This window comes from Asterias rubens, chromosome 22, assembly GCF_902459465.1.
Source record: "Asterias rubens chromosome 22, eAstRub1.3, whole genome shotgun sequence".
NCBI lineage: Eukaryota > Metazoa > Echinodermata > Asteroidea > Forcipulatida > Asteriidae > Asterias > Asterias rubens.
In genome coordinates this window covers 1,369,183-1,387,991 of record NC_047083.1, presented here as the reverse complement: position 1 = coordinate 1,387,991, position 18,809 = coordinate 1,369,183, and the positions used below count along the sequence as shown (strand labels likewise).

Sequence of the window (18,809 nt, the reverse complement as noted above, 5' to 3'; positions counted from 1 at the left end):
TGACTGTGCAGGTGCTATACGGTTAACGTATAGTAGAAAAAGGCGTGTTTTCAAACGGCTAATTATGTACTAATTAGTGAACCGATTTAGCTTCCTCCAAAATTAAGTGTGCCCAGAGGTATGGTCTATCAGATTTGATAATAAAATTCCACTTTTTATTCAACACGAAGGGCACATTTACTTTACCGTGAAGGCATTCTTAAAATTAAGATGACTGTGCAGGTGCTATACGGTTAACGTATAGTAGAAAAAGGCGTGTTTTCAAACGGCTAATTAAGTACTAATTAGTGAACCGTTTTAGCTTCCTCCAAAATTAAGTGTGCCTAGAAGTATGTTCTATTAGATAATGGAATAAAATTCCACTTTTTCGGTATCATGAAGGGTACATTTACTTTACCGTGAATGCATTCTTGAAATTATATTACTGTACAGGTGCTATACGGTTAACGTATGGTGAAAAATGGCGTGTTTTCAAGCGGCTAATTAGGTACTAATTAGTGAACCGATTTAGCTTCCTCCAAAATTAAGTGTGCCCAGAAGTATGATCTATAAGATTATTGAAAAAAAAAAACTTTTTTTGCATTATGAAGGGTACATTTAATTTGGGGTGAGTGCAAGTTTTTTATCAGCTGTTTTTTATGGTCTGTATTATGAGGTCTTAATTGCGGCGGTTAATTACTAATTTATTACGCAACCAATTATTCCTATTCAACCTCTGGATTTGCTCATTGATACATTCTTTCAGAAATGTGAATCCAATTTAATTTTGGTTACACATGATTAAAAAATTCGTTAAAATCAGAAAGGATGGGAGACCAAAATTCTACCACCTTTTACTGCATGGGGTCTATTTCTTCATATTTCCCGGAATGCGCGGCCAGCTGTACTCGGTTGCTGCGTTGAAAATCTGGCCCGAAATCGGGCCAGAAACGCGGATAACTTCAGCCTGGTGGTTTGTCTCAAGGCTGCCAGATTCTTTTAGTCACAAATGAGTACTTTTTTTACAAAAAAAAACATACAAAAATACAACTAAACAGACATTTCAAAAGGTTTATTGTATAAATATTTCTCTCAGAAGTCATCTACAACAAATTATGTTCATATTTCACATTTACAGAAGTTGCTAAGCTTCATCAAACGATTCTATCACGATCGTGCCCGTCAAATGTGCTATTCTCGCTCGTCCCCATTAGTTTTTGATAGAAGTTTCAATAAAATACACCTGGGAACGAAATAGTCTGAGTAACTTCTAAGATGGCCACCGTGCAGCTGCGTTATGTGGAGATTCCGCTCCGGGACACGGACGAGGTTTGTTGGGATTTCCTCTGCGTGTTTCGTATAAATATCTAGCGTTTTGCAAATATGAAGTGTACATGAGTGTTGTCTATGGTTTAGTATGTTGTGAGGTTGGTGGAATGATGGCAATACGTGCAGTTAAGTTTTCGTAAGCAAGAAAATAATTCATTATTGTATTGTCAGAAAGTCCCATGCGTATTCAATGCGTCATCAATTTACAGAGCAGTGGCGGCGGCAACAACAAAATTACAAACTCATGAACTGGCAATTGCCAATGCAATGGCCATACGTGAGACAAAAGGGATAACTTTCCGTATTGCGCCACCACTTTTTCACTCATTTTTACAAAAAGGGGAAAAGTTTCCGTATGGCGCCACCACTTTTTCATTCGATATAAAATAATATAGGAACTTATTTACCTGATTGATAATGATATATCCCTTTTTGTAAAAATTAGTAAAAAAGTGGTGGCGCCATACGGAAAGTTATCCCAAAAGGGGATATCTCATTTAGGTAAATAGATACTATATTATTTCATATCGAATGAAAAAGTGGTGGCGCCATATGGAAACTTTCCGAAAAAAGTGCAGCGTGGGTTTAGAATTGGTTGAGTAAAATAAGTATGGGTTCCTATGTATTTATTTTAAACTGTGTGGGGGCATTTCTTGATCTATGAAATTGAAATGTAGATTATAATAATAATATTTTTGTACTTTGTTTATCATTTTAATGTTATTTATTATAATGTACATTATTCTGTTTTGTTTTCTGTTTTGATGGATATTTTAATTACCGGTGTATTTTAAAACTATTTATTTGTGTCACGTGATATTTTATTGTTGCTGTTTTAATTTCTGTGGTACATACTGTTCTACTATTTTTAAATAGTTACTGTATTTTAATGTACAAAACGAGAAAGTGATTTTCACGCTGGGCATGATGAACAAAGATTTGAATTGAATTAAATTGAATTTAATTGAATTTAATTGAAAAATGGACTGACTGATGTTTGTAAACGAACTTAAAGGATTTGGGTACTTTTGGGGTACTTTTTATGACACAAAACACAAGATAATGATAATCAAAAGCTTACCTATCAAATAATTCATTTTTAGGCCCCTATTTTTTATATACAAGACTTAAAGGTTGAAAATTTCTTCAATCAAATAATCTTTCTTGTTCCTCTCAGGTCATCGAGTTGGACCTCGATCAGCTGCCGGAAGGAGAGGAAGTCTTGAGCATCTTAAAGCAAGAAAATGCTCCTCTTCATACTTGGCTGGCCCTGGGGGTAAGAAAACCACTCTACTCAAGGTCTTATTTAATGTCTGCCCGAGCCAATATGGCTCATCAAGCCAGTGTTTATTTACTGGATTCTCATCATTCACGATGCCTTTCCATTGTAGGTTACTCCGCCGCTTTCGCCAGTACCAAATGGTACGCCTGGTGGAGAGAATCAATTATATTAAAATGCCTTGCTCTTGGACAACAAGCTTTGTTAAGTCTCTTAAAATTGTTGACCTGATTTTTTCGCTGCAGCTGGAGTACTACAAACAGAGCCAAGTGGACGACTTCGTCAAAATCTTTGCGTCTTGGCAGTCGGATGCCAACTTAGACTACCCCGGCAATGAGAAGGATCAGATGACGGCGTTGGACACGCTGGCCGCCTACTACGTCCAACAGGCACGGAAGGAAAAGAACAAGGATTCAAAGAAGGATTTGTTCACTCAGGCGACGTTGCTGTATACGATGGCTGATAAAATCATCATGTATGATCAGGTATGGAAAAAATCAAAGGAGGGCACTCAACCTCGTGCCAGGAATGATTGATCATGCAGTGCCATGTTTTTTTCTTTTCCAGCAAGCTCTGCATTGTTGTTATTTTAACCCCATCTGACTGCATTATCAACCACTGAAATTACACTATAAATATATTTGTGGCAAGAAAATAATACTGTCTGCTTTGTCCGCCATTATAAAACCACTCGCCTATGGTTGCTAAAGGTCACCAACGATGGTGGTGCTCAACTTGTTTATAAGCTTTCTCCAGAAGACGATCAGAGCATACTGAACGAAACATCCAGTTGAAACCAATGGTTCTTTTCAGAACCAAACCCTTCCATATCGTGTTTCCACAATGCCAAGTTTCAAATCCTACTTATAAACTTTTCCTTTTTTTTACTTCTTTTCTTTTTTTCAGAACCATCTTCTTGGACGTGCTTGTTTTTGCCTTCTTGAGGGTGATAAGATGGACCAGGCCGACGCGCAGTTCAACTTTGTCCTTAACCAGTCGCAGAATAACATTCCAGCTTTGCTGGGTAAGCTATCACGGCACTATCATTGTTTGCATCGCCATGACAATCAAGCAAACAGCTAGCACAAAACTGGAACGTAAACAGAAAATGAAGATCACTTAAAGCAATGTCAGGAAACTTGGGAGTAGATGATCTAGAAATGTCACTGATAACTTTGAAACTTTTTTTTTTTTTTTTCTAATCAAAAGTATAACTCACATTTCAGTAGTTATTATTATTATTATTATTATAATATTTTGTACACTATAACCAAATATTTCATTTCCCTGTATCGTATTTCCATCTTTTTTTAGGCAAAGCTTGTATATCCTTCAATAAGAAAGACTACAGAGGAGCGTTGGCGTTCTACAAGAAGGCTCTGAGGACAAACCCGAGCTGCCCAGGTGCGATCATATCAACTGTCTCAAAATGAATCTATAATATTTAAATGGGAAGTATACCTTTGGTATTTGGAATCGTTTGATTGTTTTAATTACATATACGATGAAACTACCCTGAGAAAATTTCATTTCAAAAGATGGTTGCATTTTTTAGATTTTGCCGAGTATCAAACTGGTACTCTGCGGCTGACAACATCAGAGCTTGGGTTCGGTGACCTCAACCGATCGACCACGACACGGGATTCATTCAGCAGGCCTGATACTTCACGGAGGCAACGGAGGCGATTGCCTCCGTTGCCCCTTGCCATTGCCTTGGTGCCCTTGAAATGCTCCAGTAGAAATTTACAACTTTCTCATAGGGTGCCCTTTGCCAAAGAGAAAATGCCTTGGTGCCCTTGCCCTTTCAAAAACGAAGCATACAGGCCTGCATTCAGTGATTAAAGAAATTTTTTGACAATTTCATTACTTTGATTGTATCAAACACAGCTGCTGTTCGCCTGGGTATGGGCCACTGCTTCAATAAGCTGAGCAAACCAGAGAAAGCACGCCTGGCCTTCGAGCGGGCCCTGGAGCTCGATCCGAAATGTGTGGGCGCCATCGTTGGCCTTGCCATTCTAGAAATCAACAGTAAAGCAACAGATTCTATACGGACCGGGGTTCAGCTCCTCTCCAAGGCGTATACAATAGACTCCAGTAACCCGATGGTTCTCAACCATCTCGCCAATCATTTCTTCTTCAAGAAGGTAATGTCCGTCGAGAAGCTTTTTCCAAATCTCGGCTCAGACTCCGTCTTGGGGCTCCATTTTTGTTTTGAAGCACTGCGCAAAATGAAATGCACACTGCCTCAAAATTAATGGGGGTACATCCTGGAGCATCCTAGGTTTGGAAAAGGCCCCAAGAGTTGCTTTTATTTGCCAACATTTCTTTGGCCAAGTGACTATCCAATTGGAGGAAAACATTTATTTCTCTGAGTTTAACACAATCCTCATGGTTGTTAGTTGCTGGTTTTTGATTATTGCAATAATATATTGGCTATTGGTTACGGCTGAGTCACTTCACATAACTAGAATTGAATAATAACCAAGGTTAATTTGTCAAACACAAGGTTTTATATGTAGCTAACCTGGATTCTTATTACCTGATCTAAAATAAAGATATATCATCATTACCAAGGATTAATTTTGTCATTAACCAGGATAAATTTATCAGTAGCAAAGTTTTATTTGTTAGTAACCTAGATTATTGAATCAGTCATTAACCAGGTTTTATTTGTAATTTAACCAGGATTATACGAAGGTGCAACATCTAGCTCTGCATGCATTCCATAATACAGACAATGAAGCTATCCAGGCCGAGAGTTGCTACCAGCTCGCAAGAGCCTTCCATGTACAGGTAAGAATTCCTAAAAATGAATGGCAGAACATCGCAATTTTATGGTGAAGGCACAAGCTGGTTTTCTTGCTAACCTGTGAAATATGCTTAATTTTTATCAAATTGTTTGCTATAGTTTGTGTTGGTCTCATTGTACAATTAAATATTCTTGCTGTATTTTTGCTTATCTCTTTTTAGCTTAATGTTTAAAATATGTAAAAAAATGTCTTTGAAACGTTTTGAGATTTTTTGTTATGTAAGACGCTATATTAAAAACCAATTGTTATTATTATAAATAGGACGAAAATTGGCTTTACCATTTAAGCAGCACTAAGAAATTAGCCCCGATGCCCATGTTAAATGACATTGTTTTACTCATTTCGCAAAAACTACAGCACCTCAGCACGTAATATTTTCAGGGAAGCTTTCTACTATCGTTATCTTCAAACTGTGTAAGTTTAGTGTAAATCTGTGGACATTGTGTTTTTTGTCCTACAAAAGTTACATAGACCCTTTAAAGACAGTGGACACTATTGGTAATTGTCAAAGACTAGCCTTCACAGTTGGTGTATTTCAACATATGCATACAAACACAAACCTGTGAAAATTTGAGCTCAATCGGTCATCGAACTTGCGAGATAATAATGAAAGAAAAAACACCCTTGTCACACAAAGTTCTGTGCGTTGAGATGGTTGATTTCGAGACCTCAAGTTCTAAACTTGAGGTCTCGAAATCAAGTTCGTGGAAAATTACTTCTTTCTCGAAAACTATGGCACTTCAGAGGGAGCCGTTTCTCACAATGTTTTATACTATCAACCTCTCCCTTCTACAGAATGATCATGACCAAGCTTTCCAGTACTACTACCAAGCCACCCAGTTTGCATCCACGGCTTTTGTTTTGCCGCACTTTGGTTTGGGGCAGATGTACATCCACCGCGGGGACAGTGAGAACGTGAGTGGCTTAATTAATTTTGGATTTTGTTTGGGAAGGAAAGATACTAGTAAATCTCACTCTGGGTGAAGTATTAATTTTTATCTAAATGTTGAGATCTGTTGCAAAGCTTCTCCAGATTACGTTTAAAAAAATCATACAGTTATTTTTCATTTATTGTTTCCCTTAATTCTTCAAAAACCCAGGCCGCCCAGTGCTTTGAGAAGGTCCTTAAAGCCCAACCCGGTAACTATGAGACAATGAAGATCCTTGGGTCGCTCTACGCAACATCCAGCGATGAGACCAAGAGGGAGACGGCCAAGGGTCATCTCCAGAAGGTCGTCGATCAGTTCCCGGAAGATGTCGAGGCGTGGATTGAGTTGGCTCAGATCTTGGAACTCACTGACGTACCAGTATGTTCTTTCACATTTTATAAAAATAATAATAATAATCGTGGCTTCTCAATAGCGCACATGTCTGTCACTCAGTGCGCTCCTGGCGCTGTATTATACAGTATTTCCTGCAAGATGTGGGACTACGTTTGAATTATGAGACCTAATTCTGATAGCACCATGTAATGTTTTATAAGGTGCTGTGGCGCAATTTGCTGCCGATCGGACCAGGAACACCGGGGCGAACCCCTTCTCTTTTCGATAAGTGCACTGGGTTCTTTTACATGCGTTACATAACACCTGGGACCAACAGCTTAACGCCCCATCCGAAGGACGTAGCAATGGTGAAGTGTCTTGCTTAAGGACACAAGTGTCACGGCTGGGGATTCGAACCCACACTCTGCTGATCAGAAACACCAGAGCTTGAATTCGGTGCTCTTAACCGCTCGGCCACGACACTTCCATATAAAGGGAGCTTGTTGTCATGATCAAGGTAGGCCTGTGGGTGTTCATGGTATTTTGAACTCTCATAGAGTTACATCAGGTGCGCGCACAACCTCCATAGGTATGAAATGGAGAGAGGGTGCTTGTGGGCAGTAACTGGGTGAGAGTTATTCCACGCCACATTCTTTGCTTTGATCATGACGATACAGCCCCTTTAAATGACATACATCAACAAAGTTTTTTTTTTTTTAATACAGGAGGCTTCAAATTGCTGACAGTAATTTTGAGTTTTATTTTTGAGTGCTTATTCAAGTATAAATTCTTGATTTTTTTTTAACTATTATTGATCAAACAGTTCTTGAGGCTGAGAAAGTGGTGCATTTTAACAGTTTCCTTCTCTTTGCCTAACACCATGTGAAGACGTCGCAATTGTGCTCCTAATAAAACTTAATAGTTCTTTTTCTTGAGAACCATTCAAACAGATCTGCACTGTCTTTTTCTGACTTGTTTGTTTTCTTCTGTTACATGTTTTTAGGGAGCCCTGACAGCTTACGGCACAGCAACTAGGATTCTTAAAGAAAAAGTCCAGGCAGACGTCCCACCCGAAATTCTGAACAACGTCGGAGCTTTGCACTTCCGTCTTGGAAATCAACCAGAGGCGAAGGTAGGAAGAAAGAGAGCTGGACAAAAACCACTGAGCCAACCTGATTGCCCTTAACAGCTTTGGAGCGAAACCAACCTTCAAAAATTTCCTCTCATTTCACCTTTTTCTGGTGAAGGTGGGATTTCATTTCAGGATTGCCTTTCTTTTGAAACACAAAGATTTCATCAGTCCTTTTTTCAAATGTGATTCTTTTTCTTTTCCAGCGCTACTACGAAGCGTCTCTGAAGCGCGCCCATTTTGAGGCGGAGCACGATGAGACGTATTACGGCGCAATCTCCGTCTCGGTGTCCTACAATCTCGCTCGTCTCTTTGAGATCATGTTTCAATTCGACAAGGCCGAGAAACTTTACAAAGATGTCTTGAGAGAGCATCCTAACTACGTTGATTGTGAGTTGGGTTTTTTTTTTGGGGGGGGGGGTTGGGGATGAAGAAGGTGGATGAATTTAAAGACTATTTTTTTGAAAATGGAAGTTTAATAATTGCTGTGTTAGTGGTTACTGTTTATAACATTATTTAATATGTATTATTGAGTGGTTATAGAATGGTTATTAAGTAGGATTTGAAACTTGGCATAGTGTGAGTATAACTAGTTGAGGTTTGCGCTAGCACCATGTATAAATCTCTTGGGTTAGTGTTGGTTGTGGAAAAACAAATGGTGGTTGACAACTCAACGCCTTGATCAGTATGCTCGGATCGTCTTCAGATTCCAGAAGCAAAACATTGATTGTACTTCCGCAAACCTCACCTAACAATGATTGTTGGTTTTGGGGGAAGGTTTTTTTTTTTTTTTGGGGGGGGGTTATGCAAGTCACCAGACACACAAGGCCTGAAGGCCACTTCAAGGTGTGGGCTACAACTATTTATTTTCCAGAGGCCATTGCCACTTACTCCTAGGGCTGAAACAGGGTTACCCCTTTTACAGTCTATACGAATGTAGGCTTGGGTATCATCAGTCCAAAGCCTGGCCGGTAGAGCAGAAAGCACTACCTCCCCAATTTTACGTAGCAAGTGTCACGACCGGGACTCGAACCCACACTCTGCTGATCAAACACCAGAGCTTGAATCCGGTGCTCTTAACCGCTCGGCCAGGACACTTGACATATGAGTCTTGAATATCAAACATAGATTATTATTTACTCGCCACACAACCTAAGCAATAACCAGAACTGCAAATCCCAAATGTTCATTGATTATTGCTTATTGGCTGATGGTTATAATTGATCAAATGAATATTTCCTTTTTTAGGCTACTTGCGTCTGGGTTGCATGGCTCGTGATCGAGGGCAGATCTACGAGGCATCCGATTGGTTCAAAGAAGCTCTGCAAATTAACCAGGTATTGGATCAGTTTATTCATAATTCATGTAATATAATTAAAGTGGGAAGAATGTGTCCACAACGTAGTAATGACGGGGTTGGTTGTAACAATAAAGTATTCGTAAAATTATATCAATAATTCAAAAACTCATTTTTTTTTTTTTTTTTTTTTTTTTTTTTTGAAGAGTAATTCAAAATAATTAGTAAAACAAAAGTAACAAAATAATAACAATATTTCAAAATAAATAATTTTAAAAATAATTGTTTGAACCCTAGGATCATCCAGACGCGTGGTCTCTCATTGGCAACCTTCATCTCGCTAAACAAGAGTGGGGACCGGGACAGAAGAAGTTTGAACGAATTCTCAAACAGCCGGCCACCGCGAATGATTCCTATTCCCTGCTGTCACTGGGTAATGTATGGCTACAGACGCTGTATCAACCCACAAGAGACAAGGAAAAGGTGCGTTTAGTTGGGGTGTAAAGGGTGAAATTGGGTATGTTATTGGTGTTTGGTAGGTATGATGTTGGCGTAAATGGGTATGTTATGGGTTTTATTTTGGGTTTTTTATGTTTGGGATACAACTTGTTGATAAATGGGTATTTTGGGAATTGAAACCGAGGACAGGGCTCTGAAATCTGGAATTGTTTGTATTTGAGGGAATTTGTGGGTACAACTGGGTACTTAATGGGCGTTTAAGGCACCAGTATTAATGGAGCAGCATTTAAAACGGGAACAATTGGGTACAACTGGGTATCATCCTAACATTAATATGTCTCGATTATTGTAGGAGAAGCGTCACCAGGACAGAGCACTGGCCATGTACAAACAAGTTTTACGTAACGACGGCAGGAACCTGTTTGCAGCCAACGGAATCGGTGCAATCTTGGCTATGAAGGGCTACATCCGAGAATCTAGAGACGTCTTCTCTCAGGTAAGTGGCCAAATTCAATAATAATAACAATATTAATTCTAACTATAATAATAGCCACTTCTTATATTGCGCATTCACAATAACGTCTCAATGCGCTTAATACATTAGTGCCCTGGTCAGTGGGCCAATAATATTTACAACCCTGGGCTACTGTAGCGCTCCAGTGGCTTTTTCTAACACGCCCCTTGCCAGAGGCAGCTCAGGGCTGTATATTCCCAGGGGAGCTGAGAAAGTTTAAAGGGATGTTTATTGGCCCTATGACCAGGGCACTAATGTAAAGCGCATTGATACGGTTATTGTGAAATGCGCTATATAAGAATTTGTTATTATTATTATTACTATTAGTCATGTGACTAATCACCTTAATCGGTGCTTTTACGCTTTTTACATTATTTTAGAAGTTCCTATCCTAAACTTTCATCTGATTATGATTACAGTTGGTAGAGTGGTGGCACGTTAATCCGAAGTTCATTGGTTCAAATCCCGCTCTAGTAAATTCCGCTCTAGTAAATTTACCCAGTCAGTTTCCAGAGTGGATTATAAATTGATAATTGTATAAGATCAACCTTTTTTATATTATGTTATTTAAAGGCACTGGACACTATTGGTAATTACTCAAAACAAATGTTAGCATAAAAATTTACTTGGTAACGAGCAATGGAGAGCTGTTGATAGTATAAACATTGTGAGAAGTAGCTCCCTCTGAAGTAATGTAGTTTTTGTAAAAGAAGTAATTTTCCACTAATTTGATTTCGAGGCCTCAGAATTATCAAGCATCTAAAAGCACACAACGTCGTGTGACAAGGGTGTTTTTTCTTTCATGGTTATCTTGCAACTTCGACGACCAATTGAGCTCAAACTTTCACAGTTTTGTTATTTTTATGCATATGTTGAGATACACCAAATGAGAAGACTGGTCTTTGACAATTACCGGAGGTGTCCAGTGTCTTTAATTGTAAGTAGAGTTAAGCGTTGGTTCTCTCTCCACAAGAATTTGTCTCCAGGTCCTCCCGTTTTCCTCACAGTTCTTTCACATTCGTCAAATTTCATCCCAGTCAATATTCTTTCTTGTTGTTCTTTTTTGTTTGCAGGTTCGCGAGGCTACAGCTGATATGTCGGACGTGTGGTTGAATCTAGCCCATATTTACGTGGAGCAGAAACAATATATCAGCGCTATTCAGATGGTAAGAAACTCTCATCATGTCCAGTATTTGTTATCGTATTTATAGAGCGCCTTTTCCAAAGGATACAAAGTGCTAGGGATAATGCAACCAAAAACCAAAAAGAGAGAAATGAATATTGAGCAAAAATACAAAAAGTGACAGAATCAAAAACACATTAGATGGAACGATTAAACAGATGTGTTTTTAAAAGTCCTTTCAAAAGAAGCGTTCCGGATATTTGTTGGGAGTGAGTTCCAGGTGCGAAGACCAGCGATGGAGAATGCACGTCTATAAAGTTTAAATTTATTGTATATTTTTAAAGTGATTTTGGTCATCTTTTTTACTATAGATATAGTTCCACGTTTTCTACAGTTATTTTTTGCATTTTTCCTGTTGCCTCTGCCTGTTTGTTTTATTCTAATGTGTGATCAAGGGTCCCTATTTAGTGGGTCTGCGTGTCTGTTCATGTTTCCCTTTTGTCCCACAATGTATTTTGATGTTTGTGCAATAAAGTTAATTAAAGACACTATTGGCAATTGTCAAAGACCAGTCGTCTCACTTGGTGTATCTCAACTTATGCATAAAATAACAAACCTGTGAAAATTTGAGCTCAATCGGTCGTCGAACTGGCGAGATAATAATGAAAGAAAAAAATACCCTTGTCACACAAAGTTGTGTGTTTTTAGATGTTTGATTTCGAGACCTCAAATTCTAAATCTGAGGTCTCGAAATCAAATTCGTGGAAAATTACTTCTTTCTCGAAAACTAGGTTACTTCAGAGGGAGCCGTTTCTCACAATGTTTTATACTATCAACCTCTCCCCGTTACTTGTCACCAAGTAAGGTTTTATGCTAACGATTATTTTGAGTAATTACCAATAGTGTCCACTGCCTTTAACTAAATTAAACTAAACTAAACTAGATCATAAAGGTGGATTGGTGTGAAAAGGGACAAACAGACAGAAGAAGAAACAACTAATCATTATTGTATTAATATTTCATTTTGTTTTATTGACAGTATGAAAACTGCATCAAGAAGTTCTTCAAGCACCACAACACGGAGGTCTTGACATACCTAGGCAGAGCTTACCTCAAAGCTGGCAAACTCAAGGAATGCAAACAAGCTCTACTCAAGGTTACACCAGTTATTTAAATCCATCCATTTTCAATTAATTTTTGTAGGGAATATTTTTTATTTATGAGTTCATATTTCTTTCTACTTGAACATTCCTGTAAATGTACCTCAAGTGTGAATGAAGTCATTTCACAGTATAATTGGAATTGGCTTTGTGCATTTGATCTCTTGGTTGTATTTATTTTTGTATTTTCAGTTTAAGGGCACCTGTTCCTGTGTTTGTTAGCATCATTTTTTAGTGGTCACAGCTGATCTGTTTCTTGATGTTAATTAAATATTATCTTTTGGTGTGTTTATTGTTGACTCCAACTGTCCTAAATTTTATAACATATTAATGTAGTTTATGGTTTTGACTTTTTCTTCTTCTGTAAGCCGTATTGACAAATTTGTGGTGTGCTTTACAAATGCTTTATATTACAGGCATGCTATTCTTCCTTTTTAATTTTTTTTTATGATTCTGTTTTGCCCTCGAACAAAATCAGACAACTATTATTAATGAGGCCTAAAAAGTATGTTTACACCATGTGTTCTTGTAGGTCTACCCTAGTACTGCATACACATGTTCCTATTGTAGGTTCTTGAGGTTATGCTACTGTAGGTTCTTGAGGTTTAATATGTATCATCAATTGTTACACTCACCTACGGCTGAGTATTCTTGCTGGAAGGGCAATCTGGAACGACGATGTTCTTTGATCCGAAAAGATCTTTTTAATAATAGTTCACACACACTCTATTGATTGTGAGAAGATGGCGTAGCATAAAAACGATGTAAACAAACAGCGCCCTCATGTGTTGATAAAAGTTAAGGGTACATAAAAGACGCTACACTATTTTTTACCAAGGACCACTTCTCATGCTAGATATTATTATTATATTTATTATTATTACTCTTTACAAAATTAATAATGAAGCATGAAAAGTCTATTATAAGAGCCTTCATAATGTGTACATAGGTTTCCCATTGTATTTTATAAAATGTTTCTATTTTTCAACGACCAATTCTCAAGCCTGATATTATTCATTTTGTATTATTGCTTACAAACACAGGCTCGTCGTGTTGCACCCCATGATTCCCTCGTTCTGTACAATATCGCCCTCGTGCTTCAGCGCATTGCCATGGCAGTCCTGAAGGATGAGAAGAGTCACTTGAAGACTGTACTGAGCGCCGTGTCTGAGCTTGAGACGGCGCAACGCTACTTCACGTACCTCAGTAAACATGGTGATCGGATGAAGTTTGATCTTGCACAAGCTGTGGTCGAGGCAAGGTAAGGGGCAGACCGCTAAACTTATTTAGAACTTTGGTTTCAGCTTGAAGCGTTTTAGATCTTTGGTCCCTTTCTGAAGCCGTTTGAGAACTTTGATCTGGCCCAAGCCATGGGCGAGGCAAGGTAAGGGGAAGACCTCCAAACTTATTTACAACTTTGGTTTCTGCTTGAAGCGTTTTAGATGTTTGGTCCCTTTCTGAAGCCGTTTGAGAACTTTGATCTGGCCCAAGCCACGGTCGAGGCAAGGTAAATTGACAGACCTCAAAACTTATTTGGTTTGTGAAGCATTTTAGAACTTTCATTATTTCATATTTGAGTTTTTGGAATGGCTCCCTAGAAAGTAGTAGAACTTATCAATACTAATCATTTTAAAAGTAATTCATTGCTGTTTCCTTTATTCATTTTAATGTGTGTAAAAGCACTTGTGGGTATATTTGTATAGTGTAGTTTCTTGTATTTTTTATTAATACTTTATTGTTCAGTGCATTTGAACAAAACTTAATTGGAATCTGCCCTTTATAAATGAATAAATTATTATTATAATTCAAATTAAATTTAGGTTTTTTATTATTGCTATTAATCTTTATATATTTTTTGGTTTCTTTCCTGGACAGGCAATGCTCTGATCTTCTGAGTCAGGCTCAGTATCATGTGGGACGTGCGAGACGTCAAGATGAGGAAGAAAGAGTCCTAAGACAACGTCAAGATCAAGAACGAGATGCGCTCAGACAAAAACAGATGGAGCAACATGTAAGGAACACCCCTATTTTGAACAGTTGGTATAGTCTTGGTGCACAAACAAACAGGGATGATTCTATTTTTTAGGGAGAAACCATTGTTTTGCAGGGTTACCAGTGAAAACAAAATCTCAGGCAATTATTTCTTTGAACCATTCTGTTTTTAAATATGATTTGAGGCATTGCGTGTAATATATATTTTAGGGGTTTGCGGTGTATATCTACTTGCCATGTAGAGTTTGTTCTTTAGAGAACTGTCTTGCTATATATTCTACTATTCTATTTCTATTTCTGGTCTTACAATATTAAACAGCTAAGAGTTGTTAACAGGAATGCTATTTAAACTTGTTTATAATGTGTTTGTTATCATTTATTTGTCATTTTGATATTTTTACACTGTTGAATTTTTCGTAGTTATGGATCCAAAAATTAAGCCCCAACCCAGTAGTTATAATTATTAACCTGAGCATGTGACGCAAAGATGCCAAAAAAGAGTTGGGTTGAAACGGTTAAGATCCTATGATTGTAGCGTGTATCAGTATAGTGATTAGGCATGGACGTTTAGTCTAAAAGTAAAGGTAAAGTCCTATTAGAATTAATTAAACTTGTTTTGGTTATTTTTGTCCATTATTGATATAATGTTATGCTCTTGTTTTGTCTTGGATTTGAAATGTTTTACCATTTTAAAACCGTGCATTTTCATATACAGTTCAATGCAAATTTGCCTCAAAATGTAATAAGCCATGAATATTATAATTATTTTGTTTATTTGTCCGATTCCAGATGGCACGTAAACAAGAAGATGAAGAGAGAAGTAAAGCGTTGATGGAGAAGAGAGCTCAGTTCATTGAGAAGACTAAAAATATTCTGGTGGTTGCAGAACCGGAACCAGTACGCAAGGGAGGCGGCGGACGACGGGGAAAGGTTGGAAAACAAACTTACTCAATAAATTGACTTAAAAAATGCTAATTTAATTATTTGTGGGTATTTTGTACCGAATTATTCATGAGACATAAATATTCATGAGATTGAATTATTCATGAGGTTGAATTGTTCATGAGGTTGAATTATTCATGAGGGTGAATTATTCATTCTAGAAATCCAAGGGTGAGATATCCAGCGATGGCAGCGACAGCGACATGGACACGAGAGAAGCCAAACCCAAGAAGAAACGAAAGAAACAACGAAGTGACGACGAAGGAGACGGTGATGGCAAACCAAAGCCCAAGAGAAGAAGGTTAGAAATAAACTTAAAAGAAAAATGTCAAGTTTGTACACTACAGGGATGTGTTTCCTCGGTTTTGAACCAACCCCCCCCCCCCATTCTTTTTTTTTTTTTTACATTGATATTATATAACTTGGTTCAGAGAATGAAAGATAAAACCATATGATATGAACCCCCCAGATTGCTGAGTAGGGCTTTCAAAACCATAAATAAATGTATCTAAGCAAGCTTCGCACTAGGAAGCATTAGGGCTCACAAGCTTTCATGCTTTGTGATCATCCCTATCACATCCCTGTACTGTGTATATCTACGTTTGTATAGGATTAAAACAATCAAACATTTCCAAAAACTAAAGGTATACTTTGCCTTTAAGGACTCTAGATTTCTGGAGTCTGTCGATGATTTTGAAGAGTGTCTCCTTAACAAAGATGAACTATCAACTTTCTTCTCTCTTTGAACCAGATCTCGCAAGACGAGAGACAGTGAGGAATCTGCTCCGCGCAAACGCAAGGATCGCAAGTCGGGCGATGGCGGAGGATCTCGCGGCCGCAAACGGATCCGAGAATCTCGGCTTGAAGATGAGAAACCCGGAAAGTTTAAGTCTAAGGCTATCGTTTCGTCCAGCGATTCGGACTCTGAAGGAGAGAGACTTCATATTGATGAGACGAGGTTAGTGCATTACAGGATTTTTAAATCTCGCTTATTATGCCAAATTAAACCAAAAAATGTTTTAAATTATCGTCCTGCCTTTTATATTTTTTGTTGAAAATGAGGTCTTGAATATTGAATATCTAATTTTGTGTCTTATTGTTTTGGTTTAGTGACAATGAGGAAGCTTCCAGCAGTCAGAAACCATCCCCGCCCAAGGGCCGCGGTCGCATCCGTCGTATCGCTTCAGACTCCAGCGACTCGGATGAACAAAAATCAGGATCAGAAGCGGAAGTTGAAAATCATACTTCTGGATCCGAGTCCGAGAGGGAAAGGAAACCTCGTAGGAAAGCGGTACAGTCAGACAGCGATGAAGAATCAGGGGCTGAGGGTCAGAGGTCAGGTAGTGAAGGTCAAAGGTCAGGCAGTGAGGGTCAGAGGTCAGACAGTGAGGGTCAGAGGTCAGGAAGTGAAGGTCAGAGGTCAGGAAGTGAAGGTCGGAGGTCGGGCAGTGAGGGTCAGAGGTCAGATGCTGAATCGGGGAATGAGGAGGCGGCCTCTGAAGGAGACAGATCTGGTGGGGATGAAGCAGGCTCGGACGGAGCGGCGTCTGGTGGGGAGGGGTCAGTTTCTGGCGGGGAGGAGGCGGGTTCTGGGGGAGAGGAGGCAGGGTCAGGTGTCGAAGAGGCGGGGTCTGGGGCGGAGTCGGGTGGAGAAGAAGGGTCTGGTGTAGAGGCAGAGTCGGATGGGGAGGAGTCCTTAGGGGCGGGATCGGGTGGGGAGGAGTCTGGAGGGGCAGGGTCTGAAGAGGCGGAGTCTGAAGGGGCGGGGTCTGAGAATGAAGCAGCAGAGAGTGACGAATAGCTGATTAGATGCTTGTATTCCTTTAGATAACTCTCATTGTGTAGTTCTATCATCGCCTTTGTTTCTTTGTAATGTGCACTTTAAGAGTGGGTGATGTACAAGATTGGCAGTTGAAATTAATGCCGTACAACCTTTCTCAGAGCAAAGTTACTTGTCTACACCTGTTTGTGAAAATAACTTCTTGTTTTCTTCCTCACCTGAACCTCTTAAGTGGCAGAATGAGGAGAAACTTTTCTCAATCAATCAATCAAGCAATCTTTGAAGTGATAAGACACTAACTTACAGTGGTTGCTCATAAGCAAAGTTTTGAAAGTGGCTTTTGGAGGAGATTGTGTGATATTCAAAGGAAGGTGATGGTACTGTATACTTAACAATTCCTATGAAAAATTATGTAAAAAAATCAAATTGTTGTGTTTTCCCTCTGAAATGAAGAAAACTGTACCTATGATAGCTCTACCAATCCCGTATAACATGATTAAAGAACACAGTTTGGCATCAATCAAACAATTCACAATTTCTGTTATTTTTTCTCCTTCATTTATTACATGTACCTTTTCATAGCCAAGTACTGAAGTCAAATAAATTTCAATTTACAGTGAGTTTATTTTGTATGCACTTTTTGGTTTTTGGAATAGTTGAAGTTTAAAAACACAAATATTACTTTGCTTTAAAGAGGCATGGTGAGGTACCACTGTAACATACACAATACTGTACTAGCTGATACCATGAATAAACGTCTTTTATATATACAGCTTTTGTCAAATAGTAGTTTTTAAAGTTAGTAATACTGTTTGTGCGTTTAAGCGTATATATAAACGGTTGACCTGCAAAAGGTCCAAAGTGAGATCGGTCTAGTTGAAAGGCAATTTAGGCTCTCGGTCATCGGAGTCAGGAGAAAATAACAGGAAAACCCACCCTTGTTTCTGCACGTGTCGCCGTGTCATGACATGTGTTTAAAATAAATCCGTAATTCTCGATATCGAGAATTGATAATTGTTTTCATGTTTTCTCAAAAAGTAAAGCATTTCATGGAATAATATGTCAAGAGAAGTCTTTCACCATTACCTTCTGTAAACCCTGTAAGTTATTTGTAAATCTGTGAACTTTTATATTTTTGTTCTGTTCCGAAAGTGTCCAATGGCTTAAAGATGGTTAAATATTGATTCTCAGGTCACAGTGTTGCCAACTTTCTCCTATTCAAACACACATGCCCAAACTGTGTCTAGATGGGGAAACATAGCCAGGTCCCTTTAATGTTAAAATGTAAAATCAGTAGCAATGTCTGCTGTGGTATACAGGAGACATGACCAAGATTCTGGCATCTGGCATCGCGGTGATACATCTTAAGTGAGGCACAGAAGTTTAACAAAAAAATATTGGTCACTGATTAAAAGCACATTCGTAACTTGAAAAATACAATTGCAAATTCACCTTTAACTTTACAATTTTTGAATACTTTATTTTAAAGAATCGGTTGCCATATAGAAACCATTTATTATTCATTACTTCTTAAAAAGTACATGCAAGACAATAATCTTGTTTTACATGTTTTAGATACATTAAATAAATATTAAACCTGTTGGTGTTCTTTATTAATAAAGTGAAGCTAGGCTTTCGTGCATTAACTTGTGATCAACAGAAAATTATAATAACACTTTACCACTTTTTTTACACAACATGTGCAGACATTTTAAACATTTTCACACGCCAACACAAGGTGATCTTTTTGTTAT

The 18,809-nt window shown here is 38.3% G+C and overlaps 1 protein-coding gene across 1 annotated transcript; it reads left to right on the top strand.

The window, feature by feature from the left end:
* The first annotated feature begins 1,250 nt into the window (after positions 1–1,250).
* LOC117305388 (RNA polymerase-associated protein CTR9 homolog) lies at positions 1,251–17,076 on the top strand. Its single transcript, XM_033790259.1, has 22 exons — positions 1,251–1,308; positions 2,486–2,584; positions 2,833–3,072; positions 3,494–3,611; positions 3,902–3,991; positions 4,475–4,731; positions 5,273–5,380; positions 6,193–6,312; positions 6,498–6,704; positions 7,663–7,791; positions 7,995–8,178; positions 9,037–9,125; positions 9,383–9,568; positions 9,897–10,040; positions 11,132–11,224; positions 12,221–12,337; positions 13,385–13,602; positions 14,217–14,352; positions 15,123–15,263; positions 15,437–15,576; positions 16,027–16,233; positions 16,386–17,076. Exons 1-22 carry the CDS (start codon positions 1,255–1,257, stop codon positions 17,074–17,076), a joined length of 3,768 nt encoding a protein of 1,255 aa, XP_033646150.1. The 5' UTR covers positions 1,251–1,254.
* The last annotated feature ends 1,733 nt before the right edge of the window (positions 17,077–18,809 follow it).

Bases quoted from the DNA above. Each gene is read 5' to 3' on its own strand.
- LOC117305388 (XM_033790259.1), top strand. From the start codon at position 1,255: ATGGCCACCGTGCAGCTGCGTTATGTGGAGATTCCGCTCCGGGACACG. The intron at 5,381-6,192 runs GTAAGAATTCCT...TCCCTTCTACAG, and splicing joins CAAGAGCCTTCCATGTACAG to AATGATCATGACCAAGCTTT. The intron at 8,179-9,036 runs GTGAGTTGGGTT...TTCCTTTTTTAG, and splicing joins GCATCCTAACTACGTTGATT to GCTACTTGCGTCTGGGTTGC.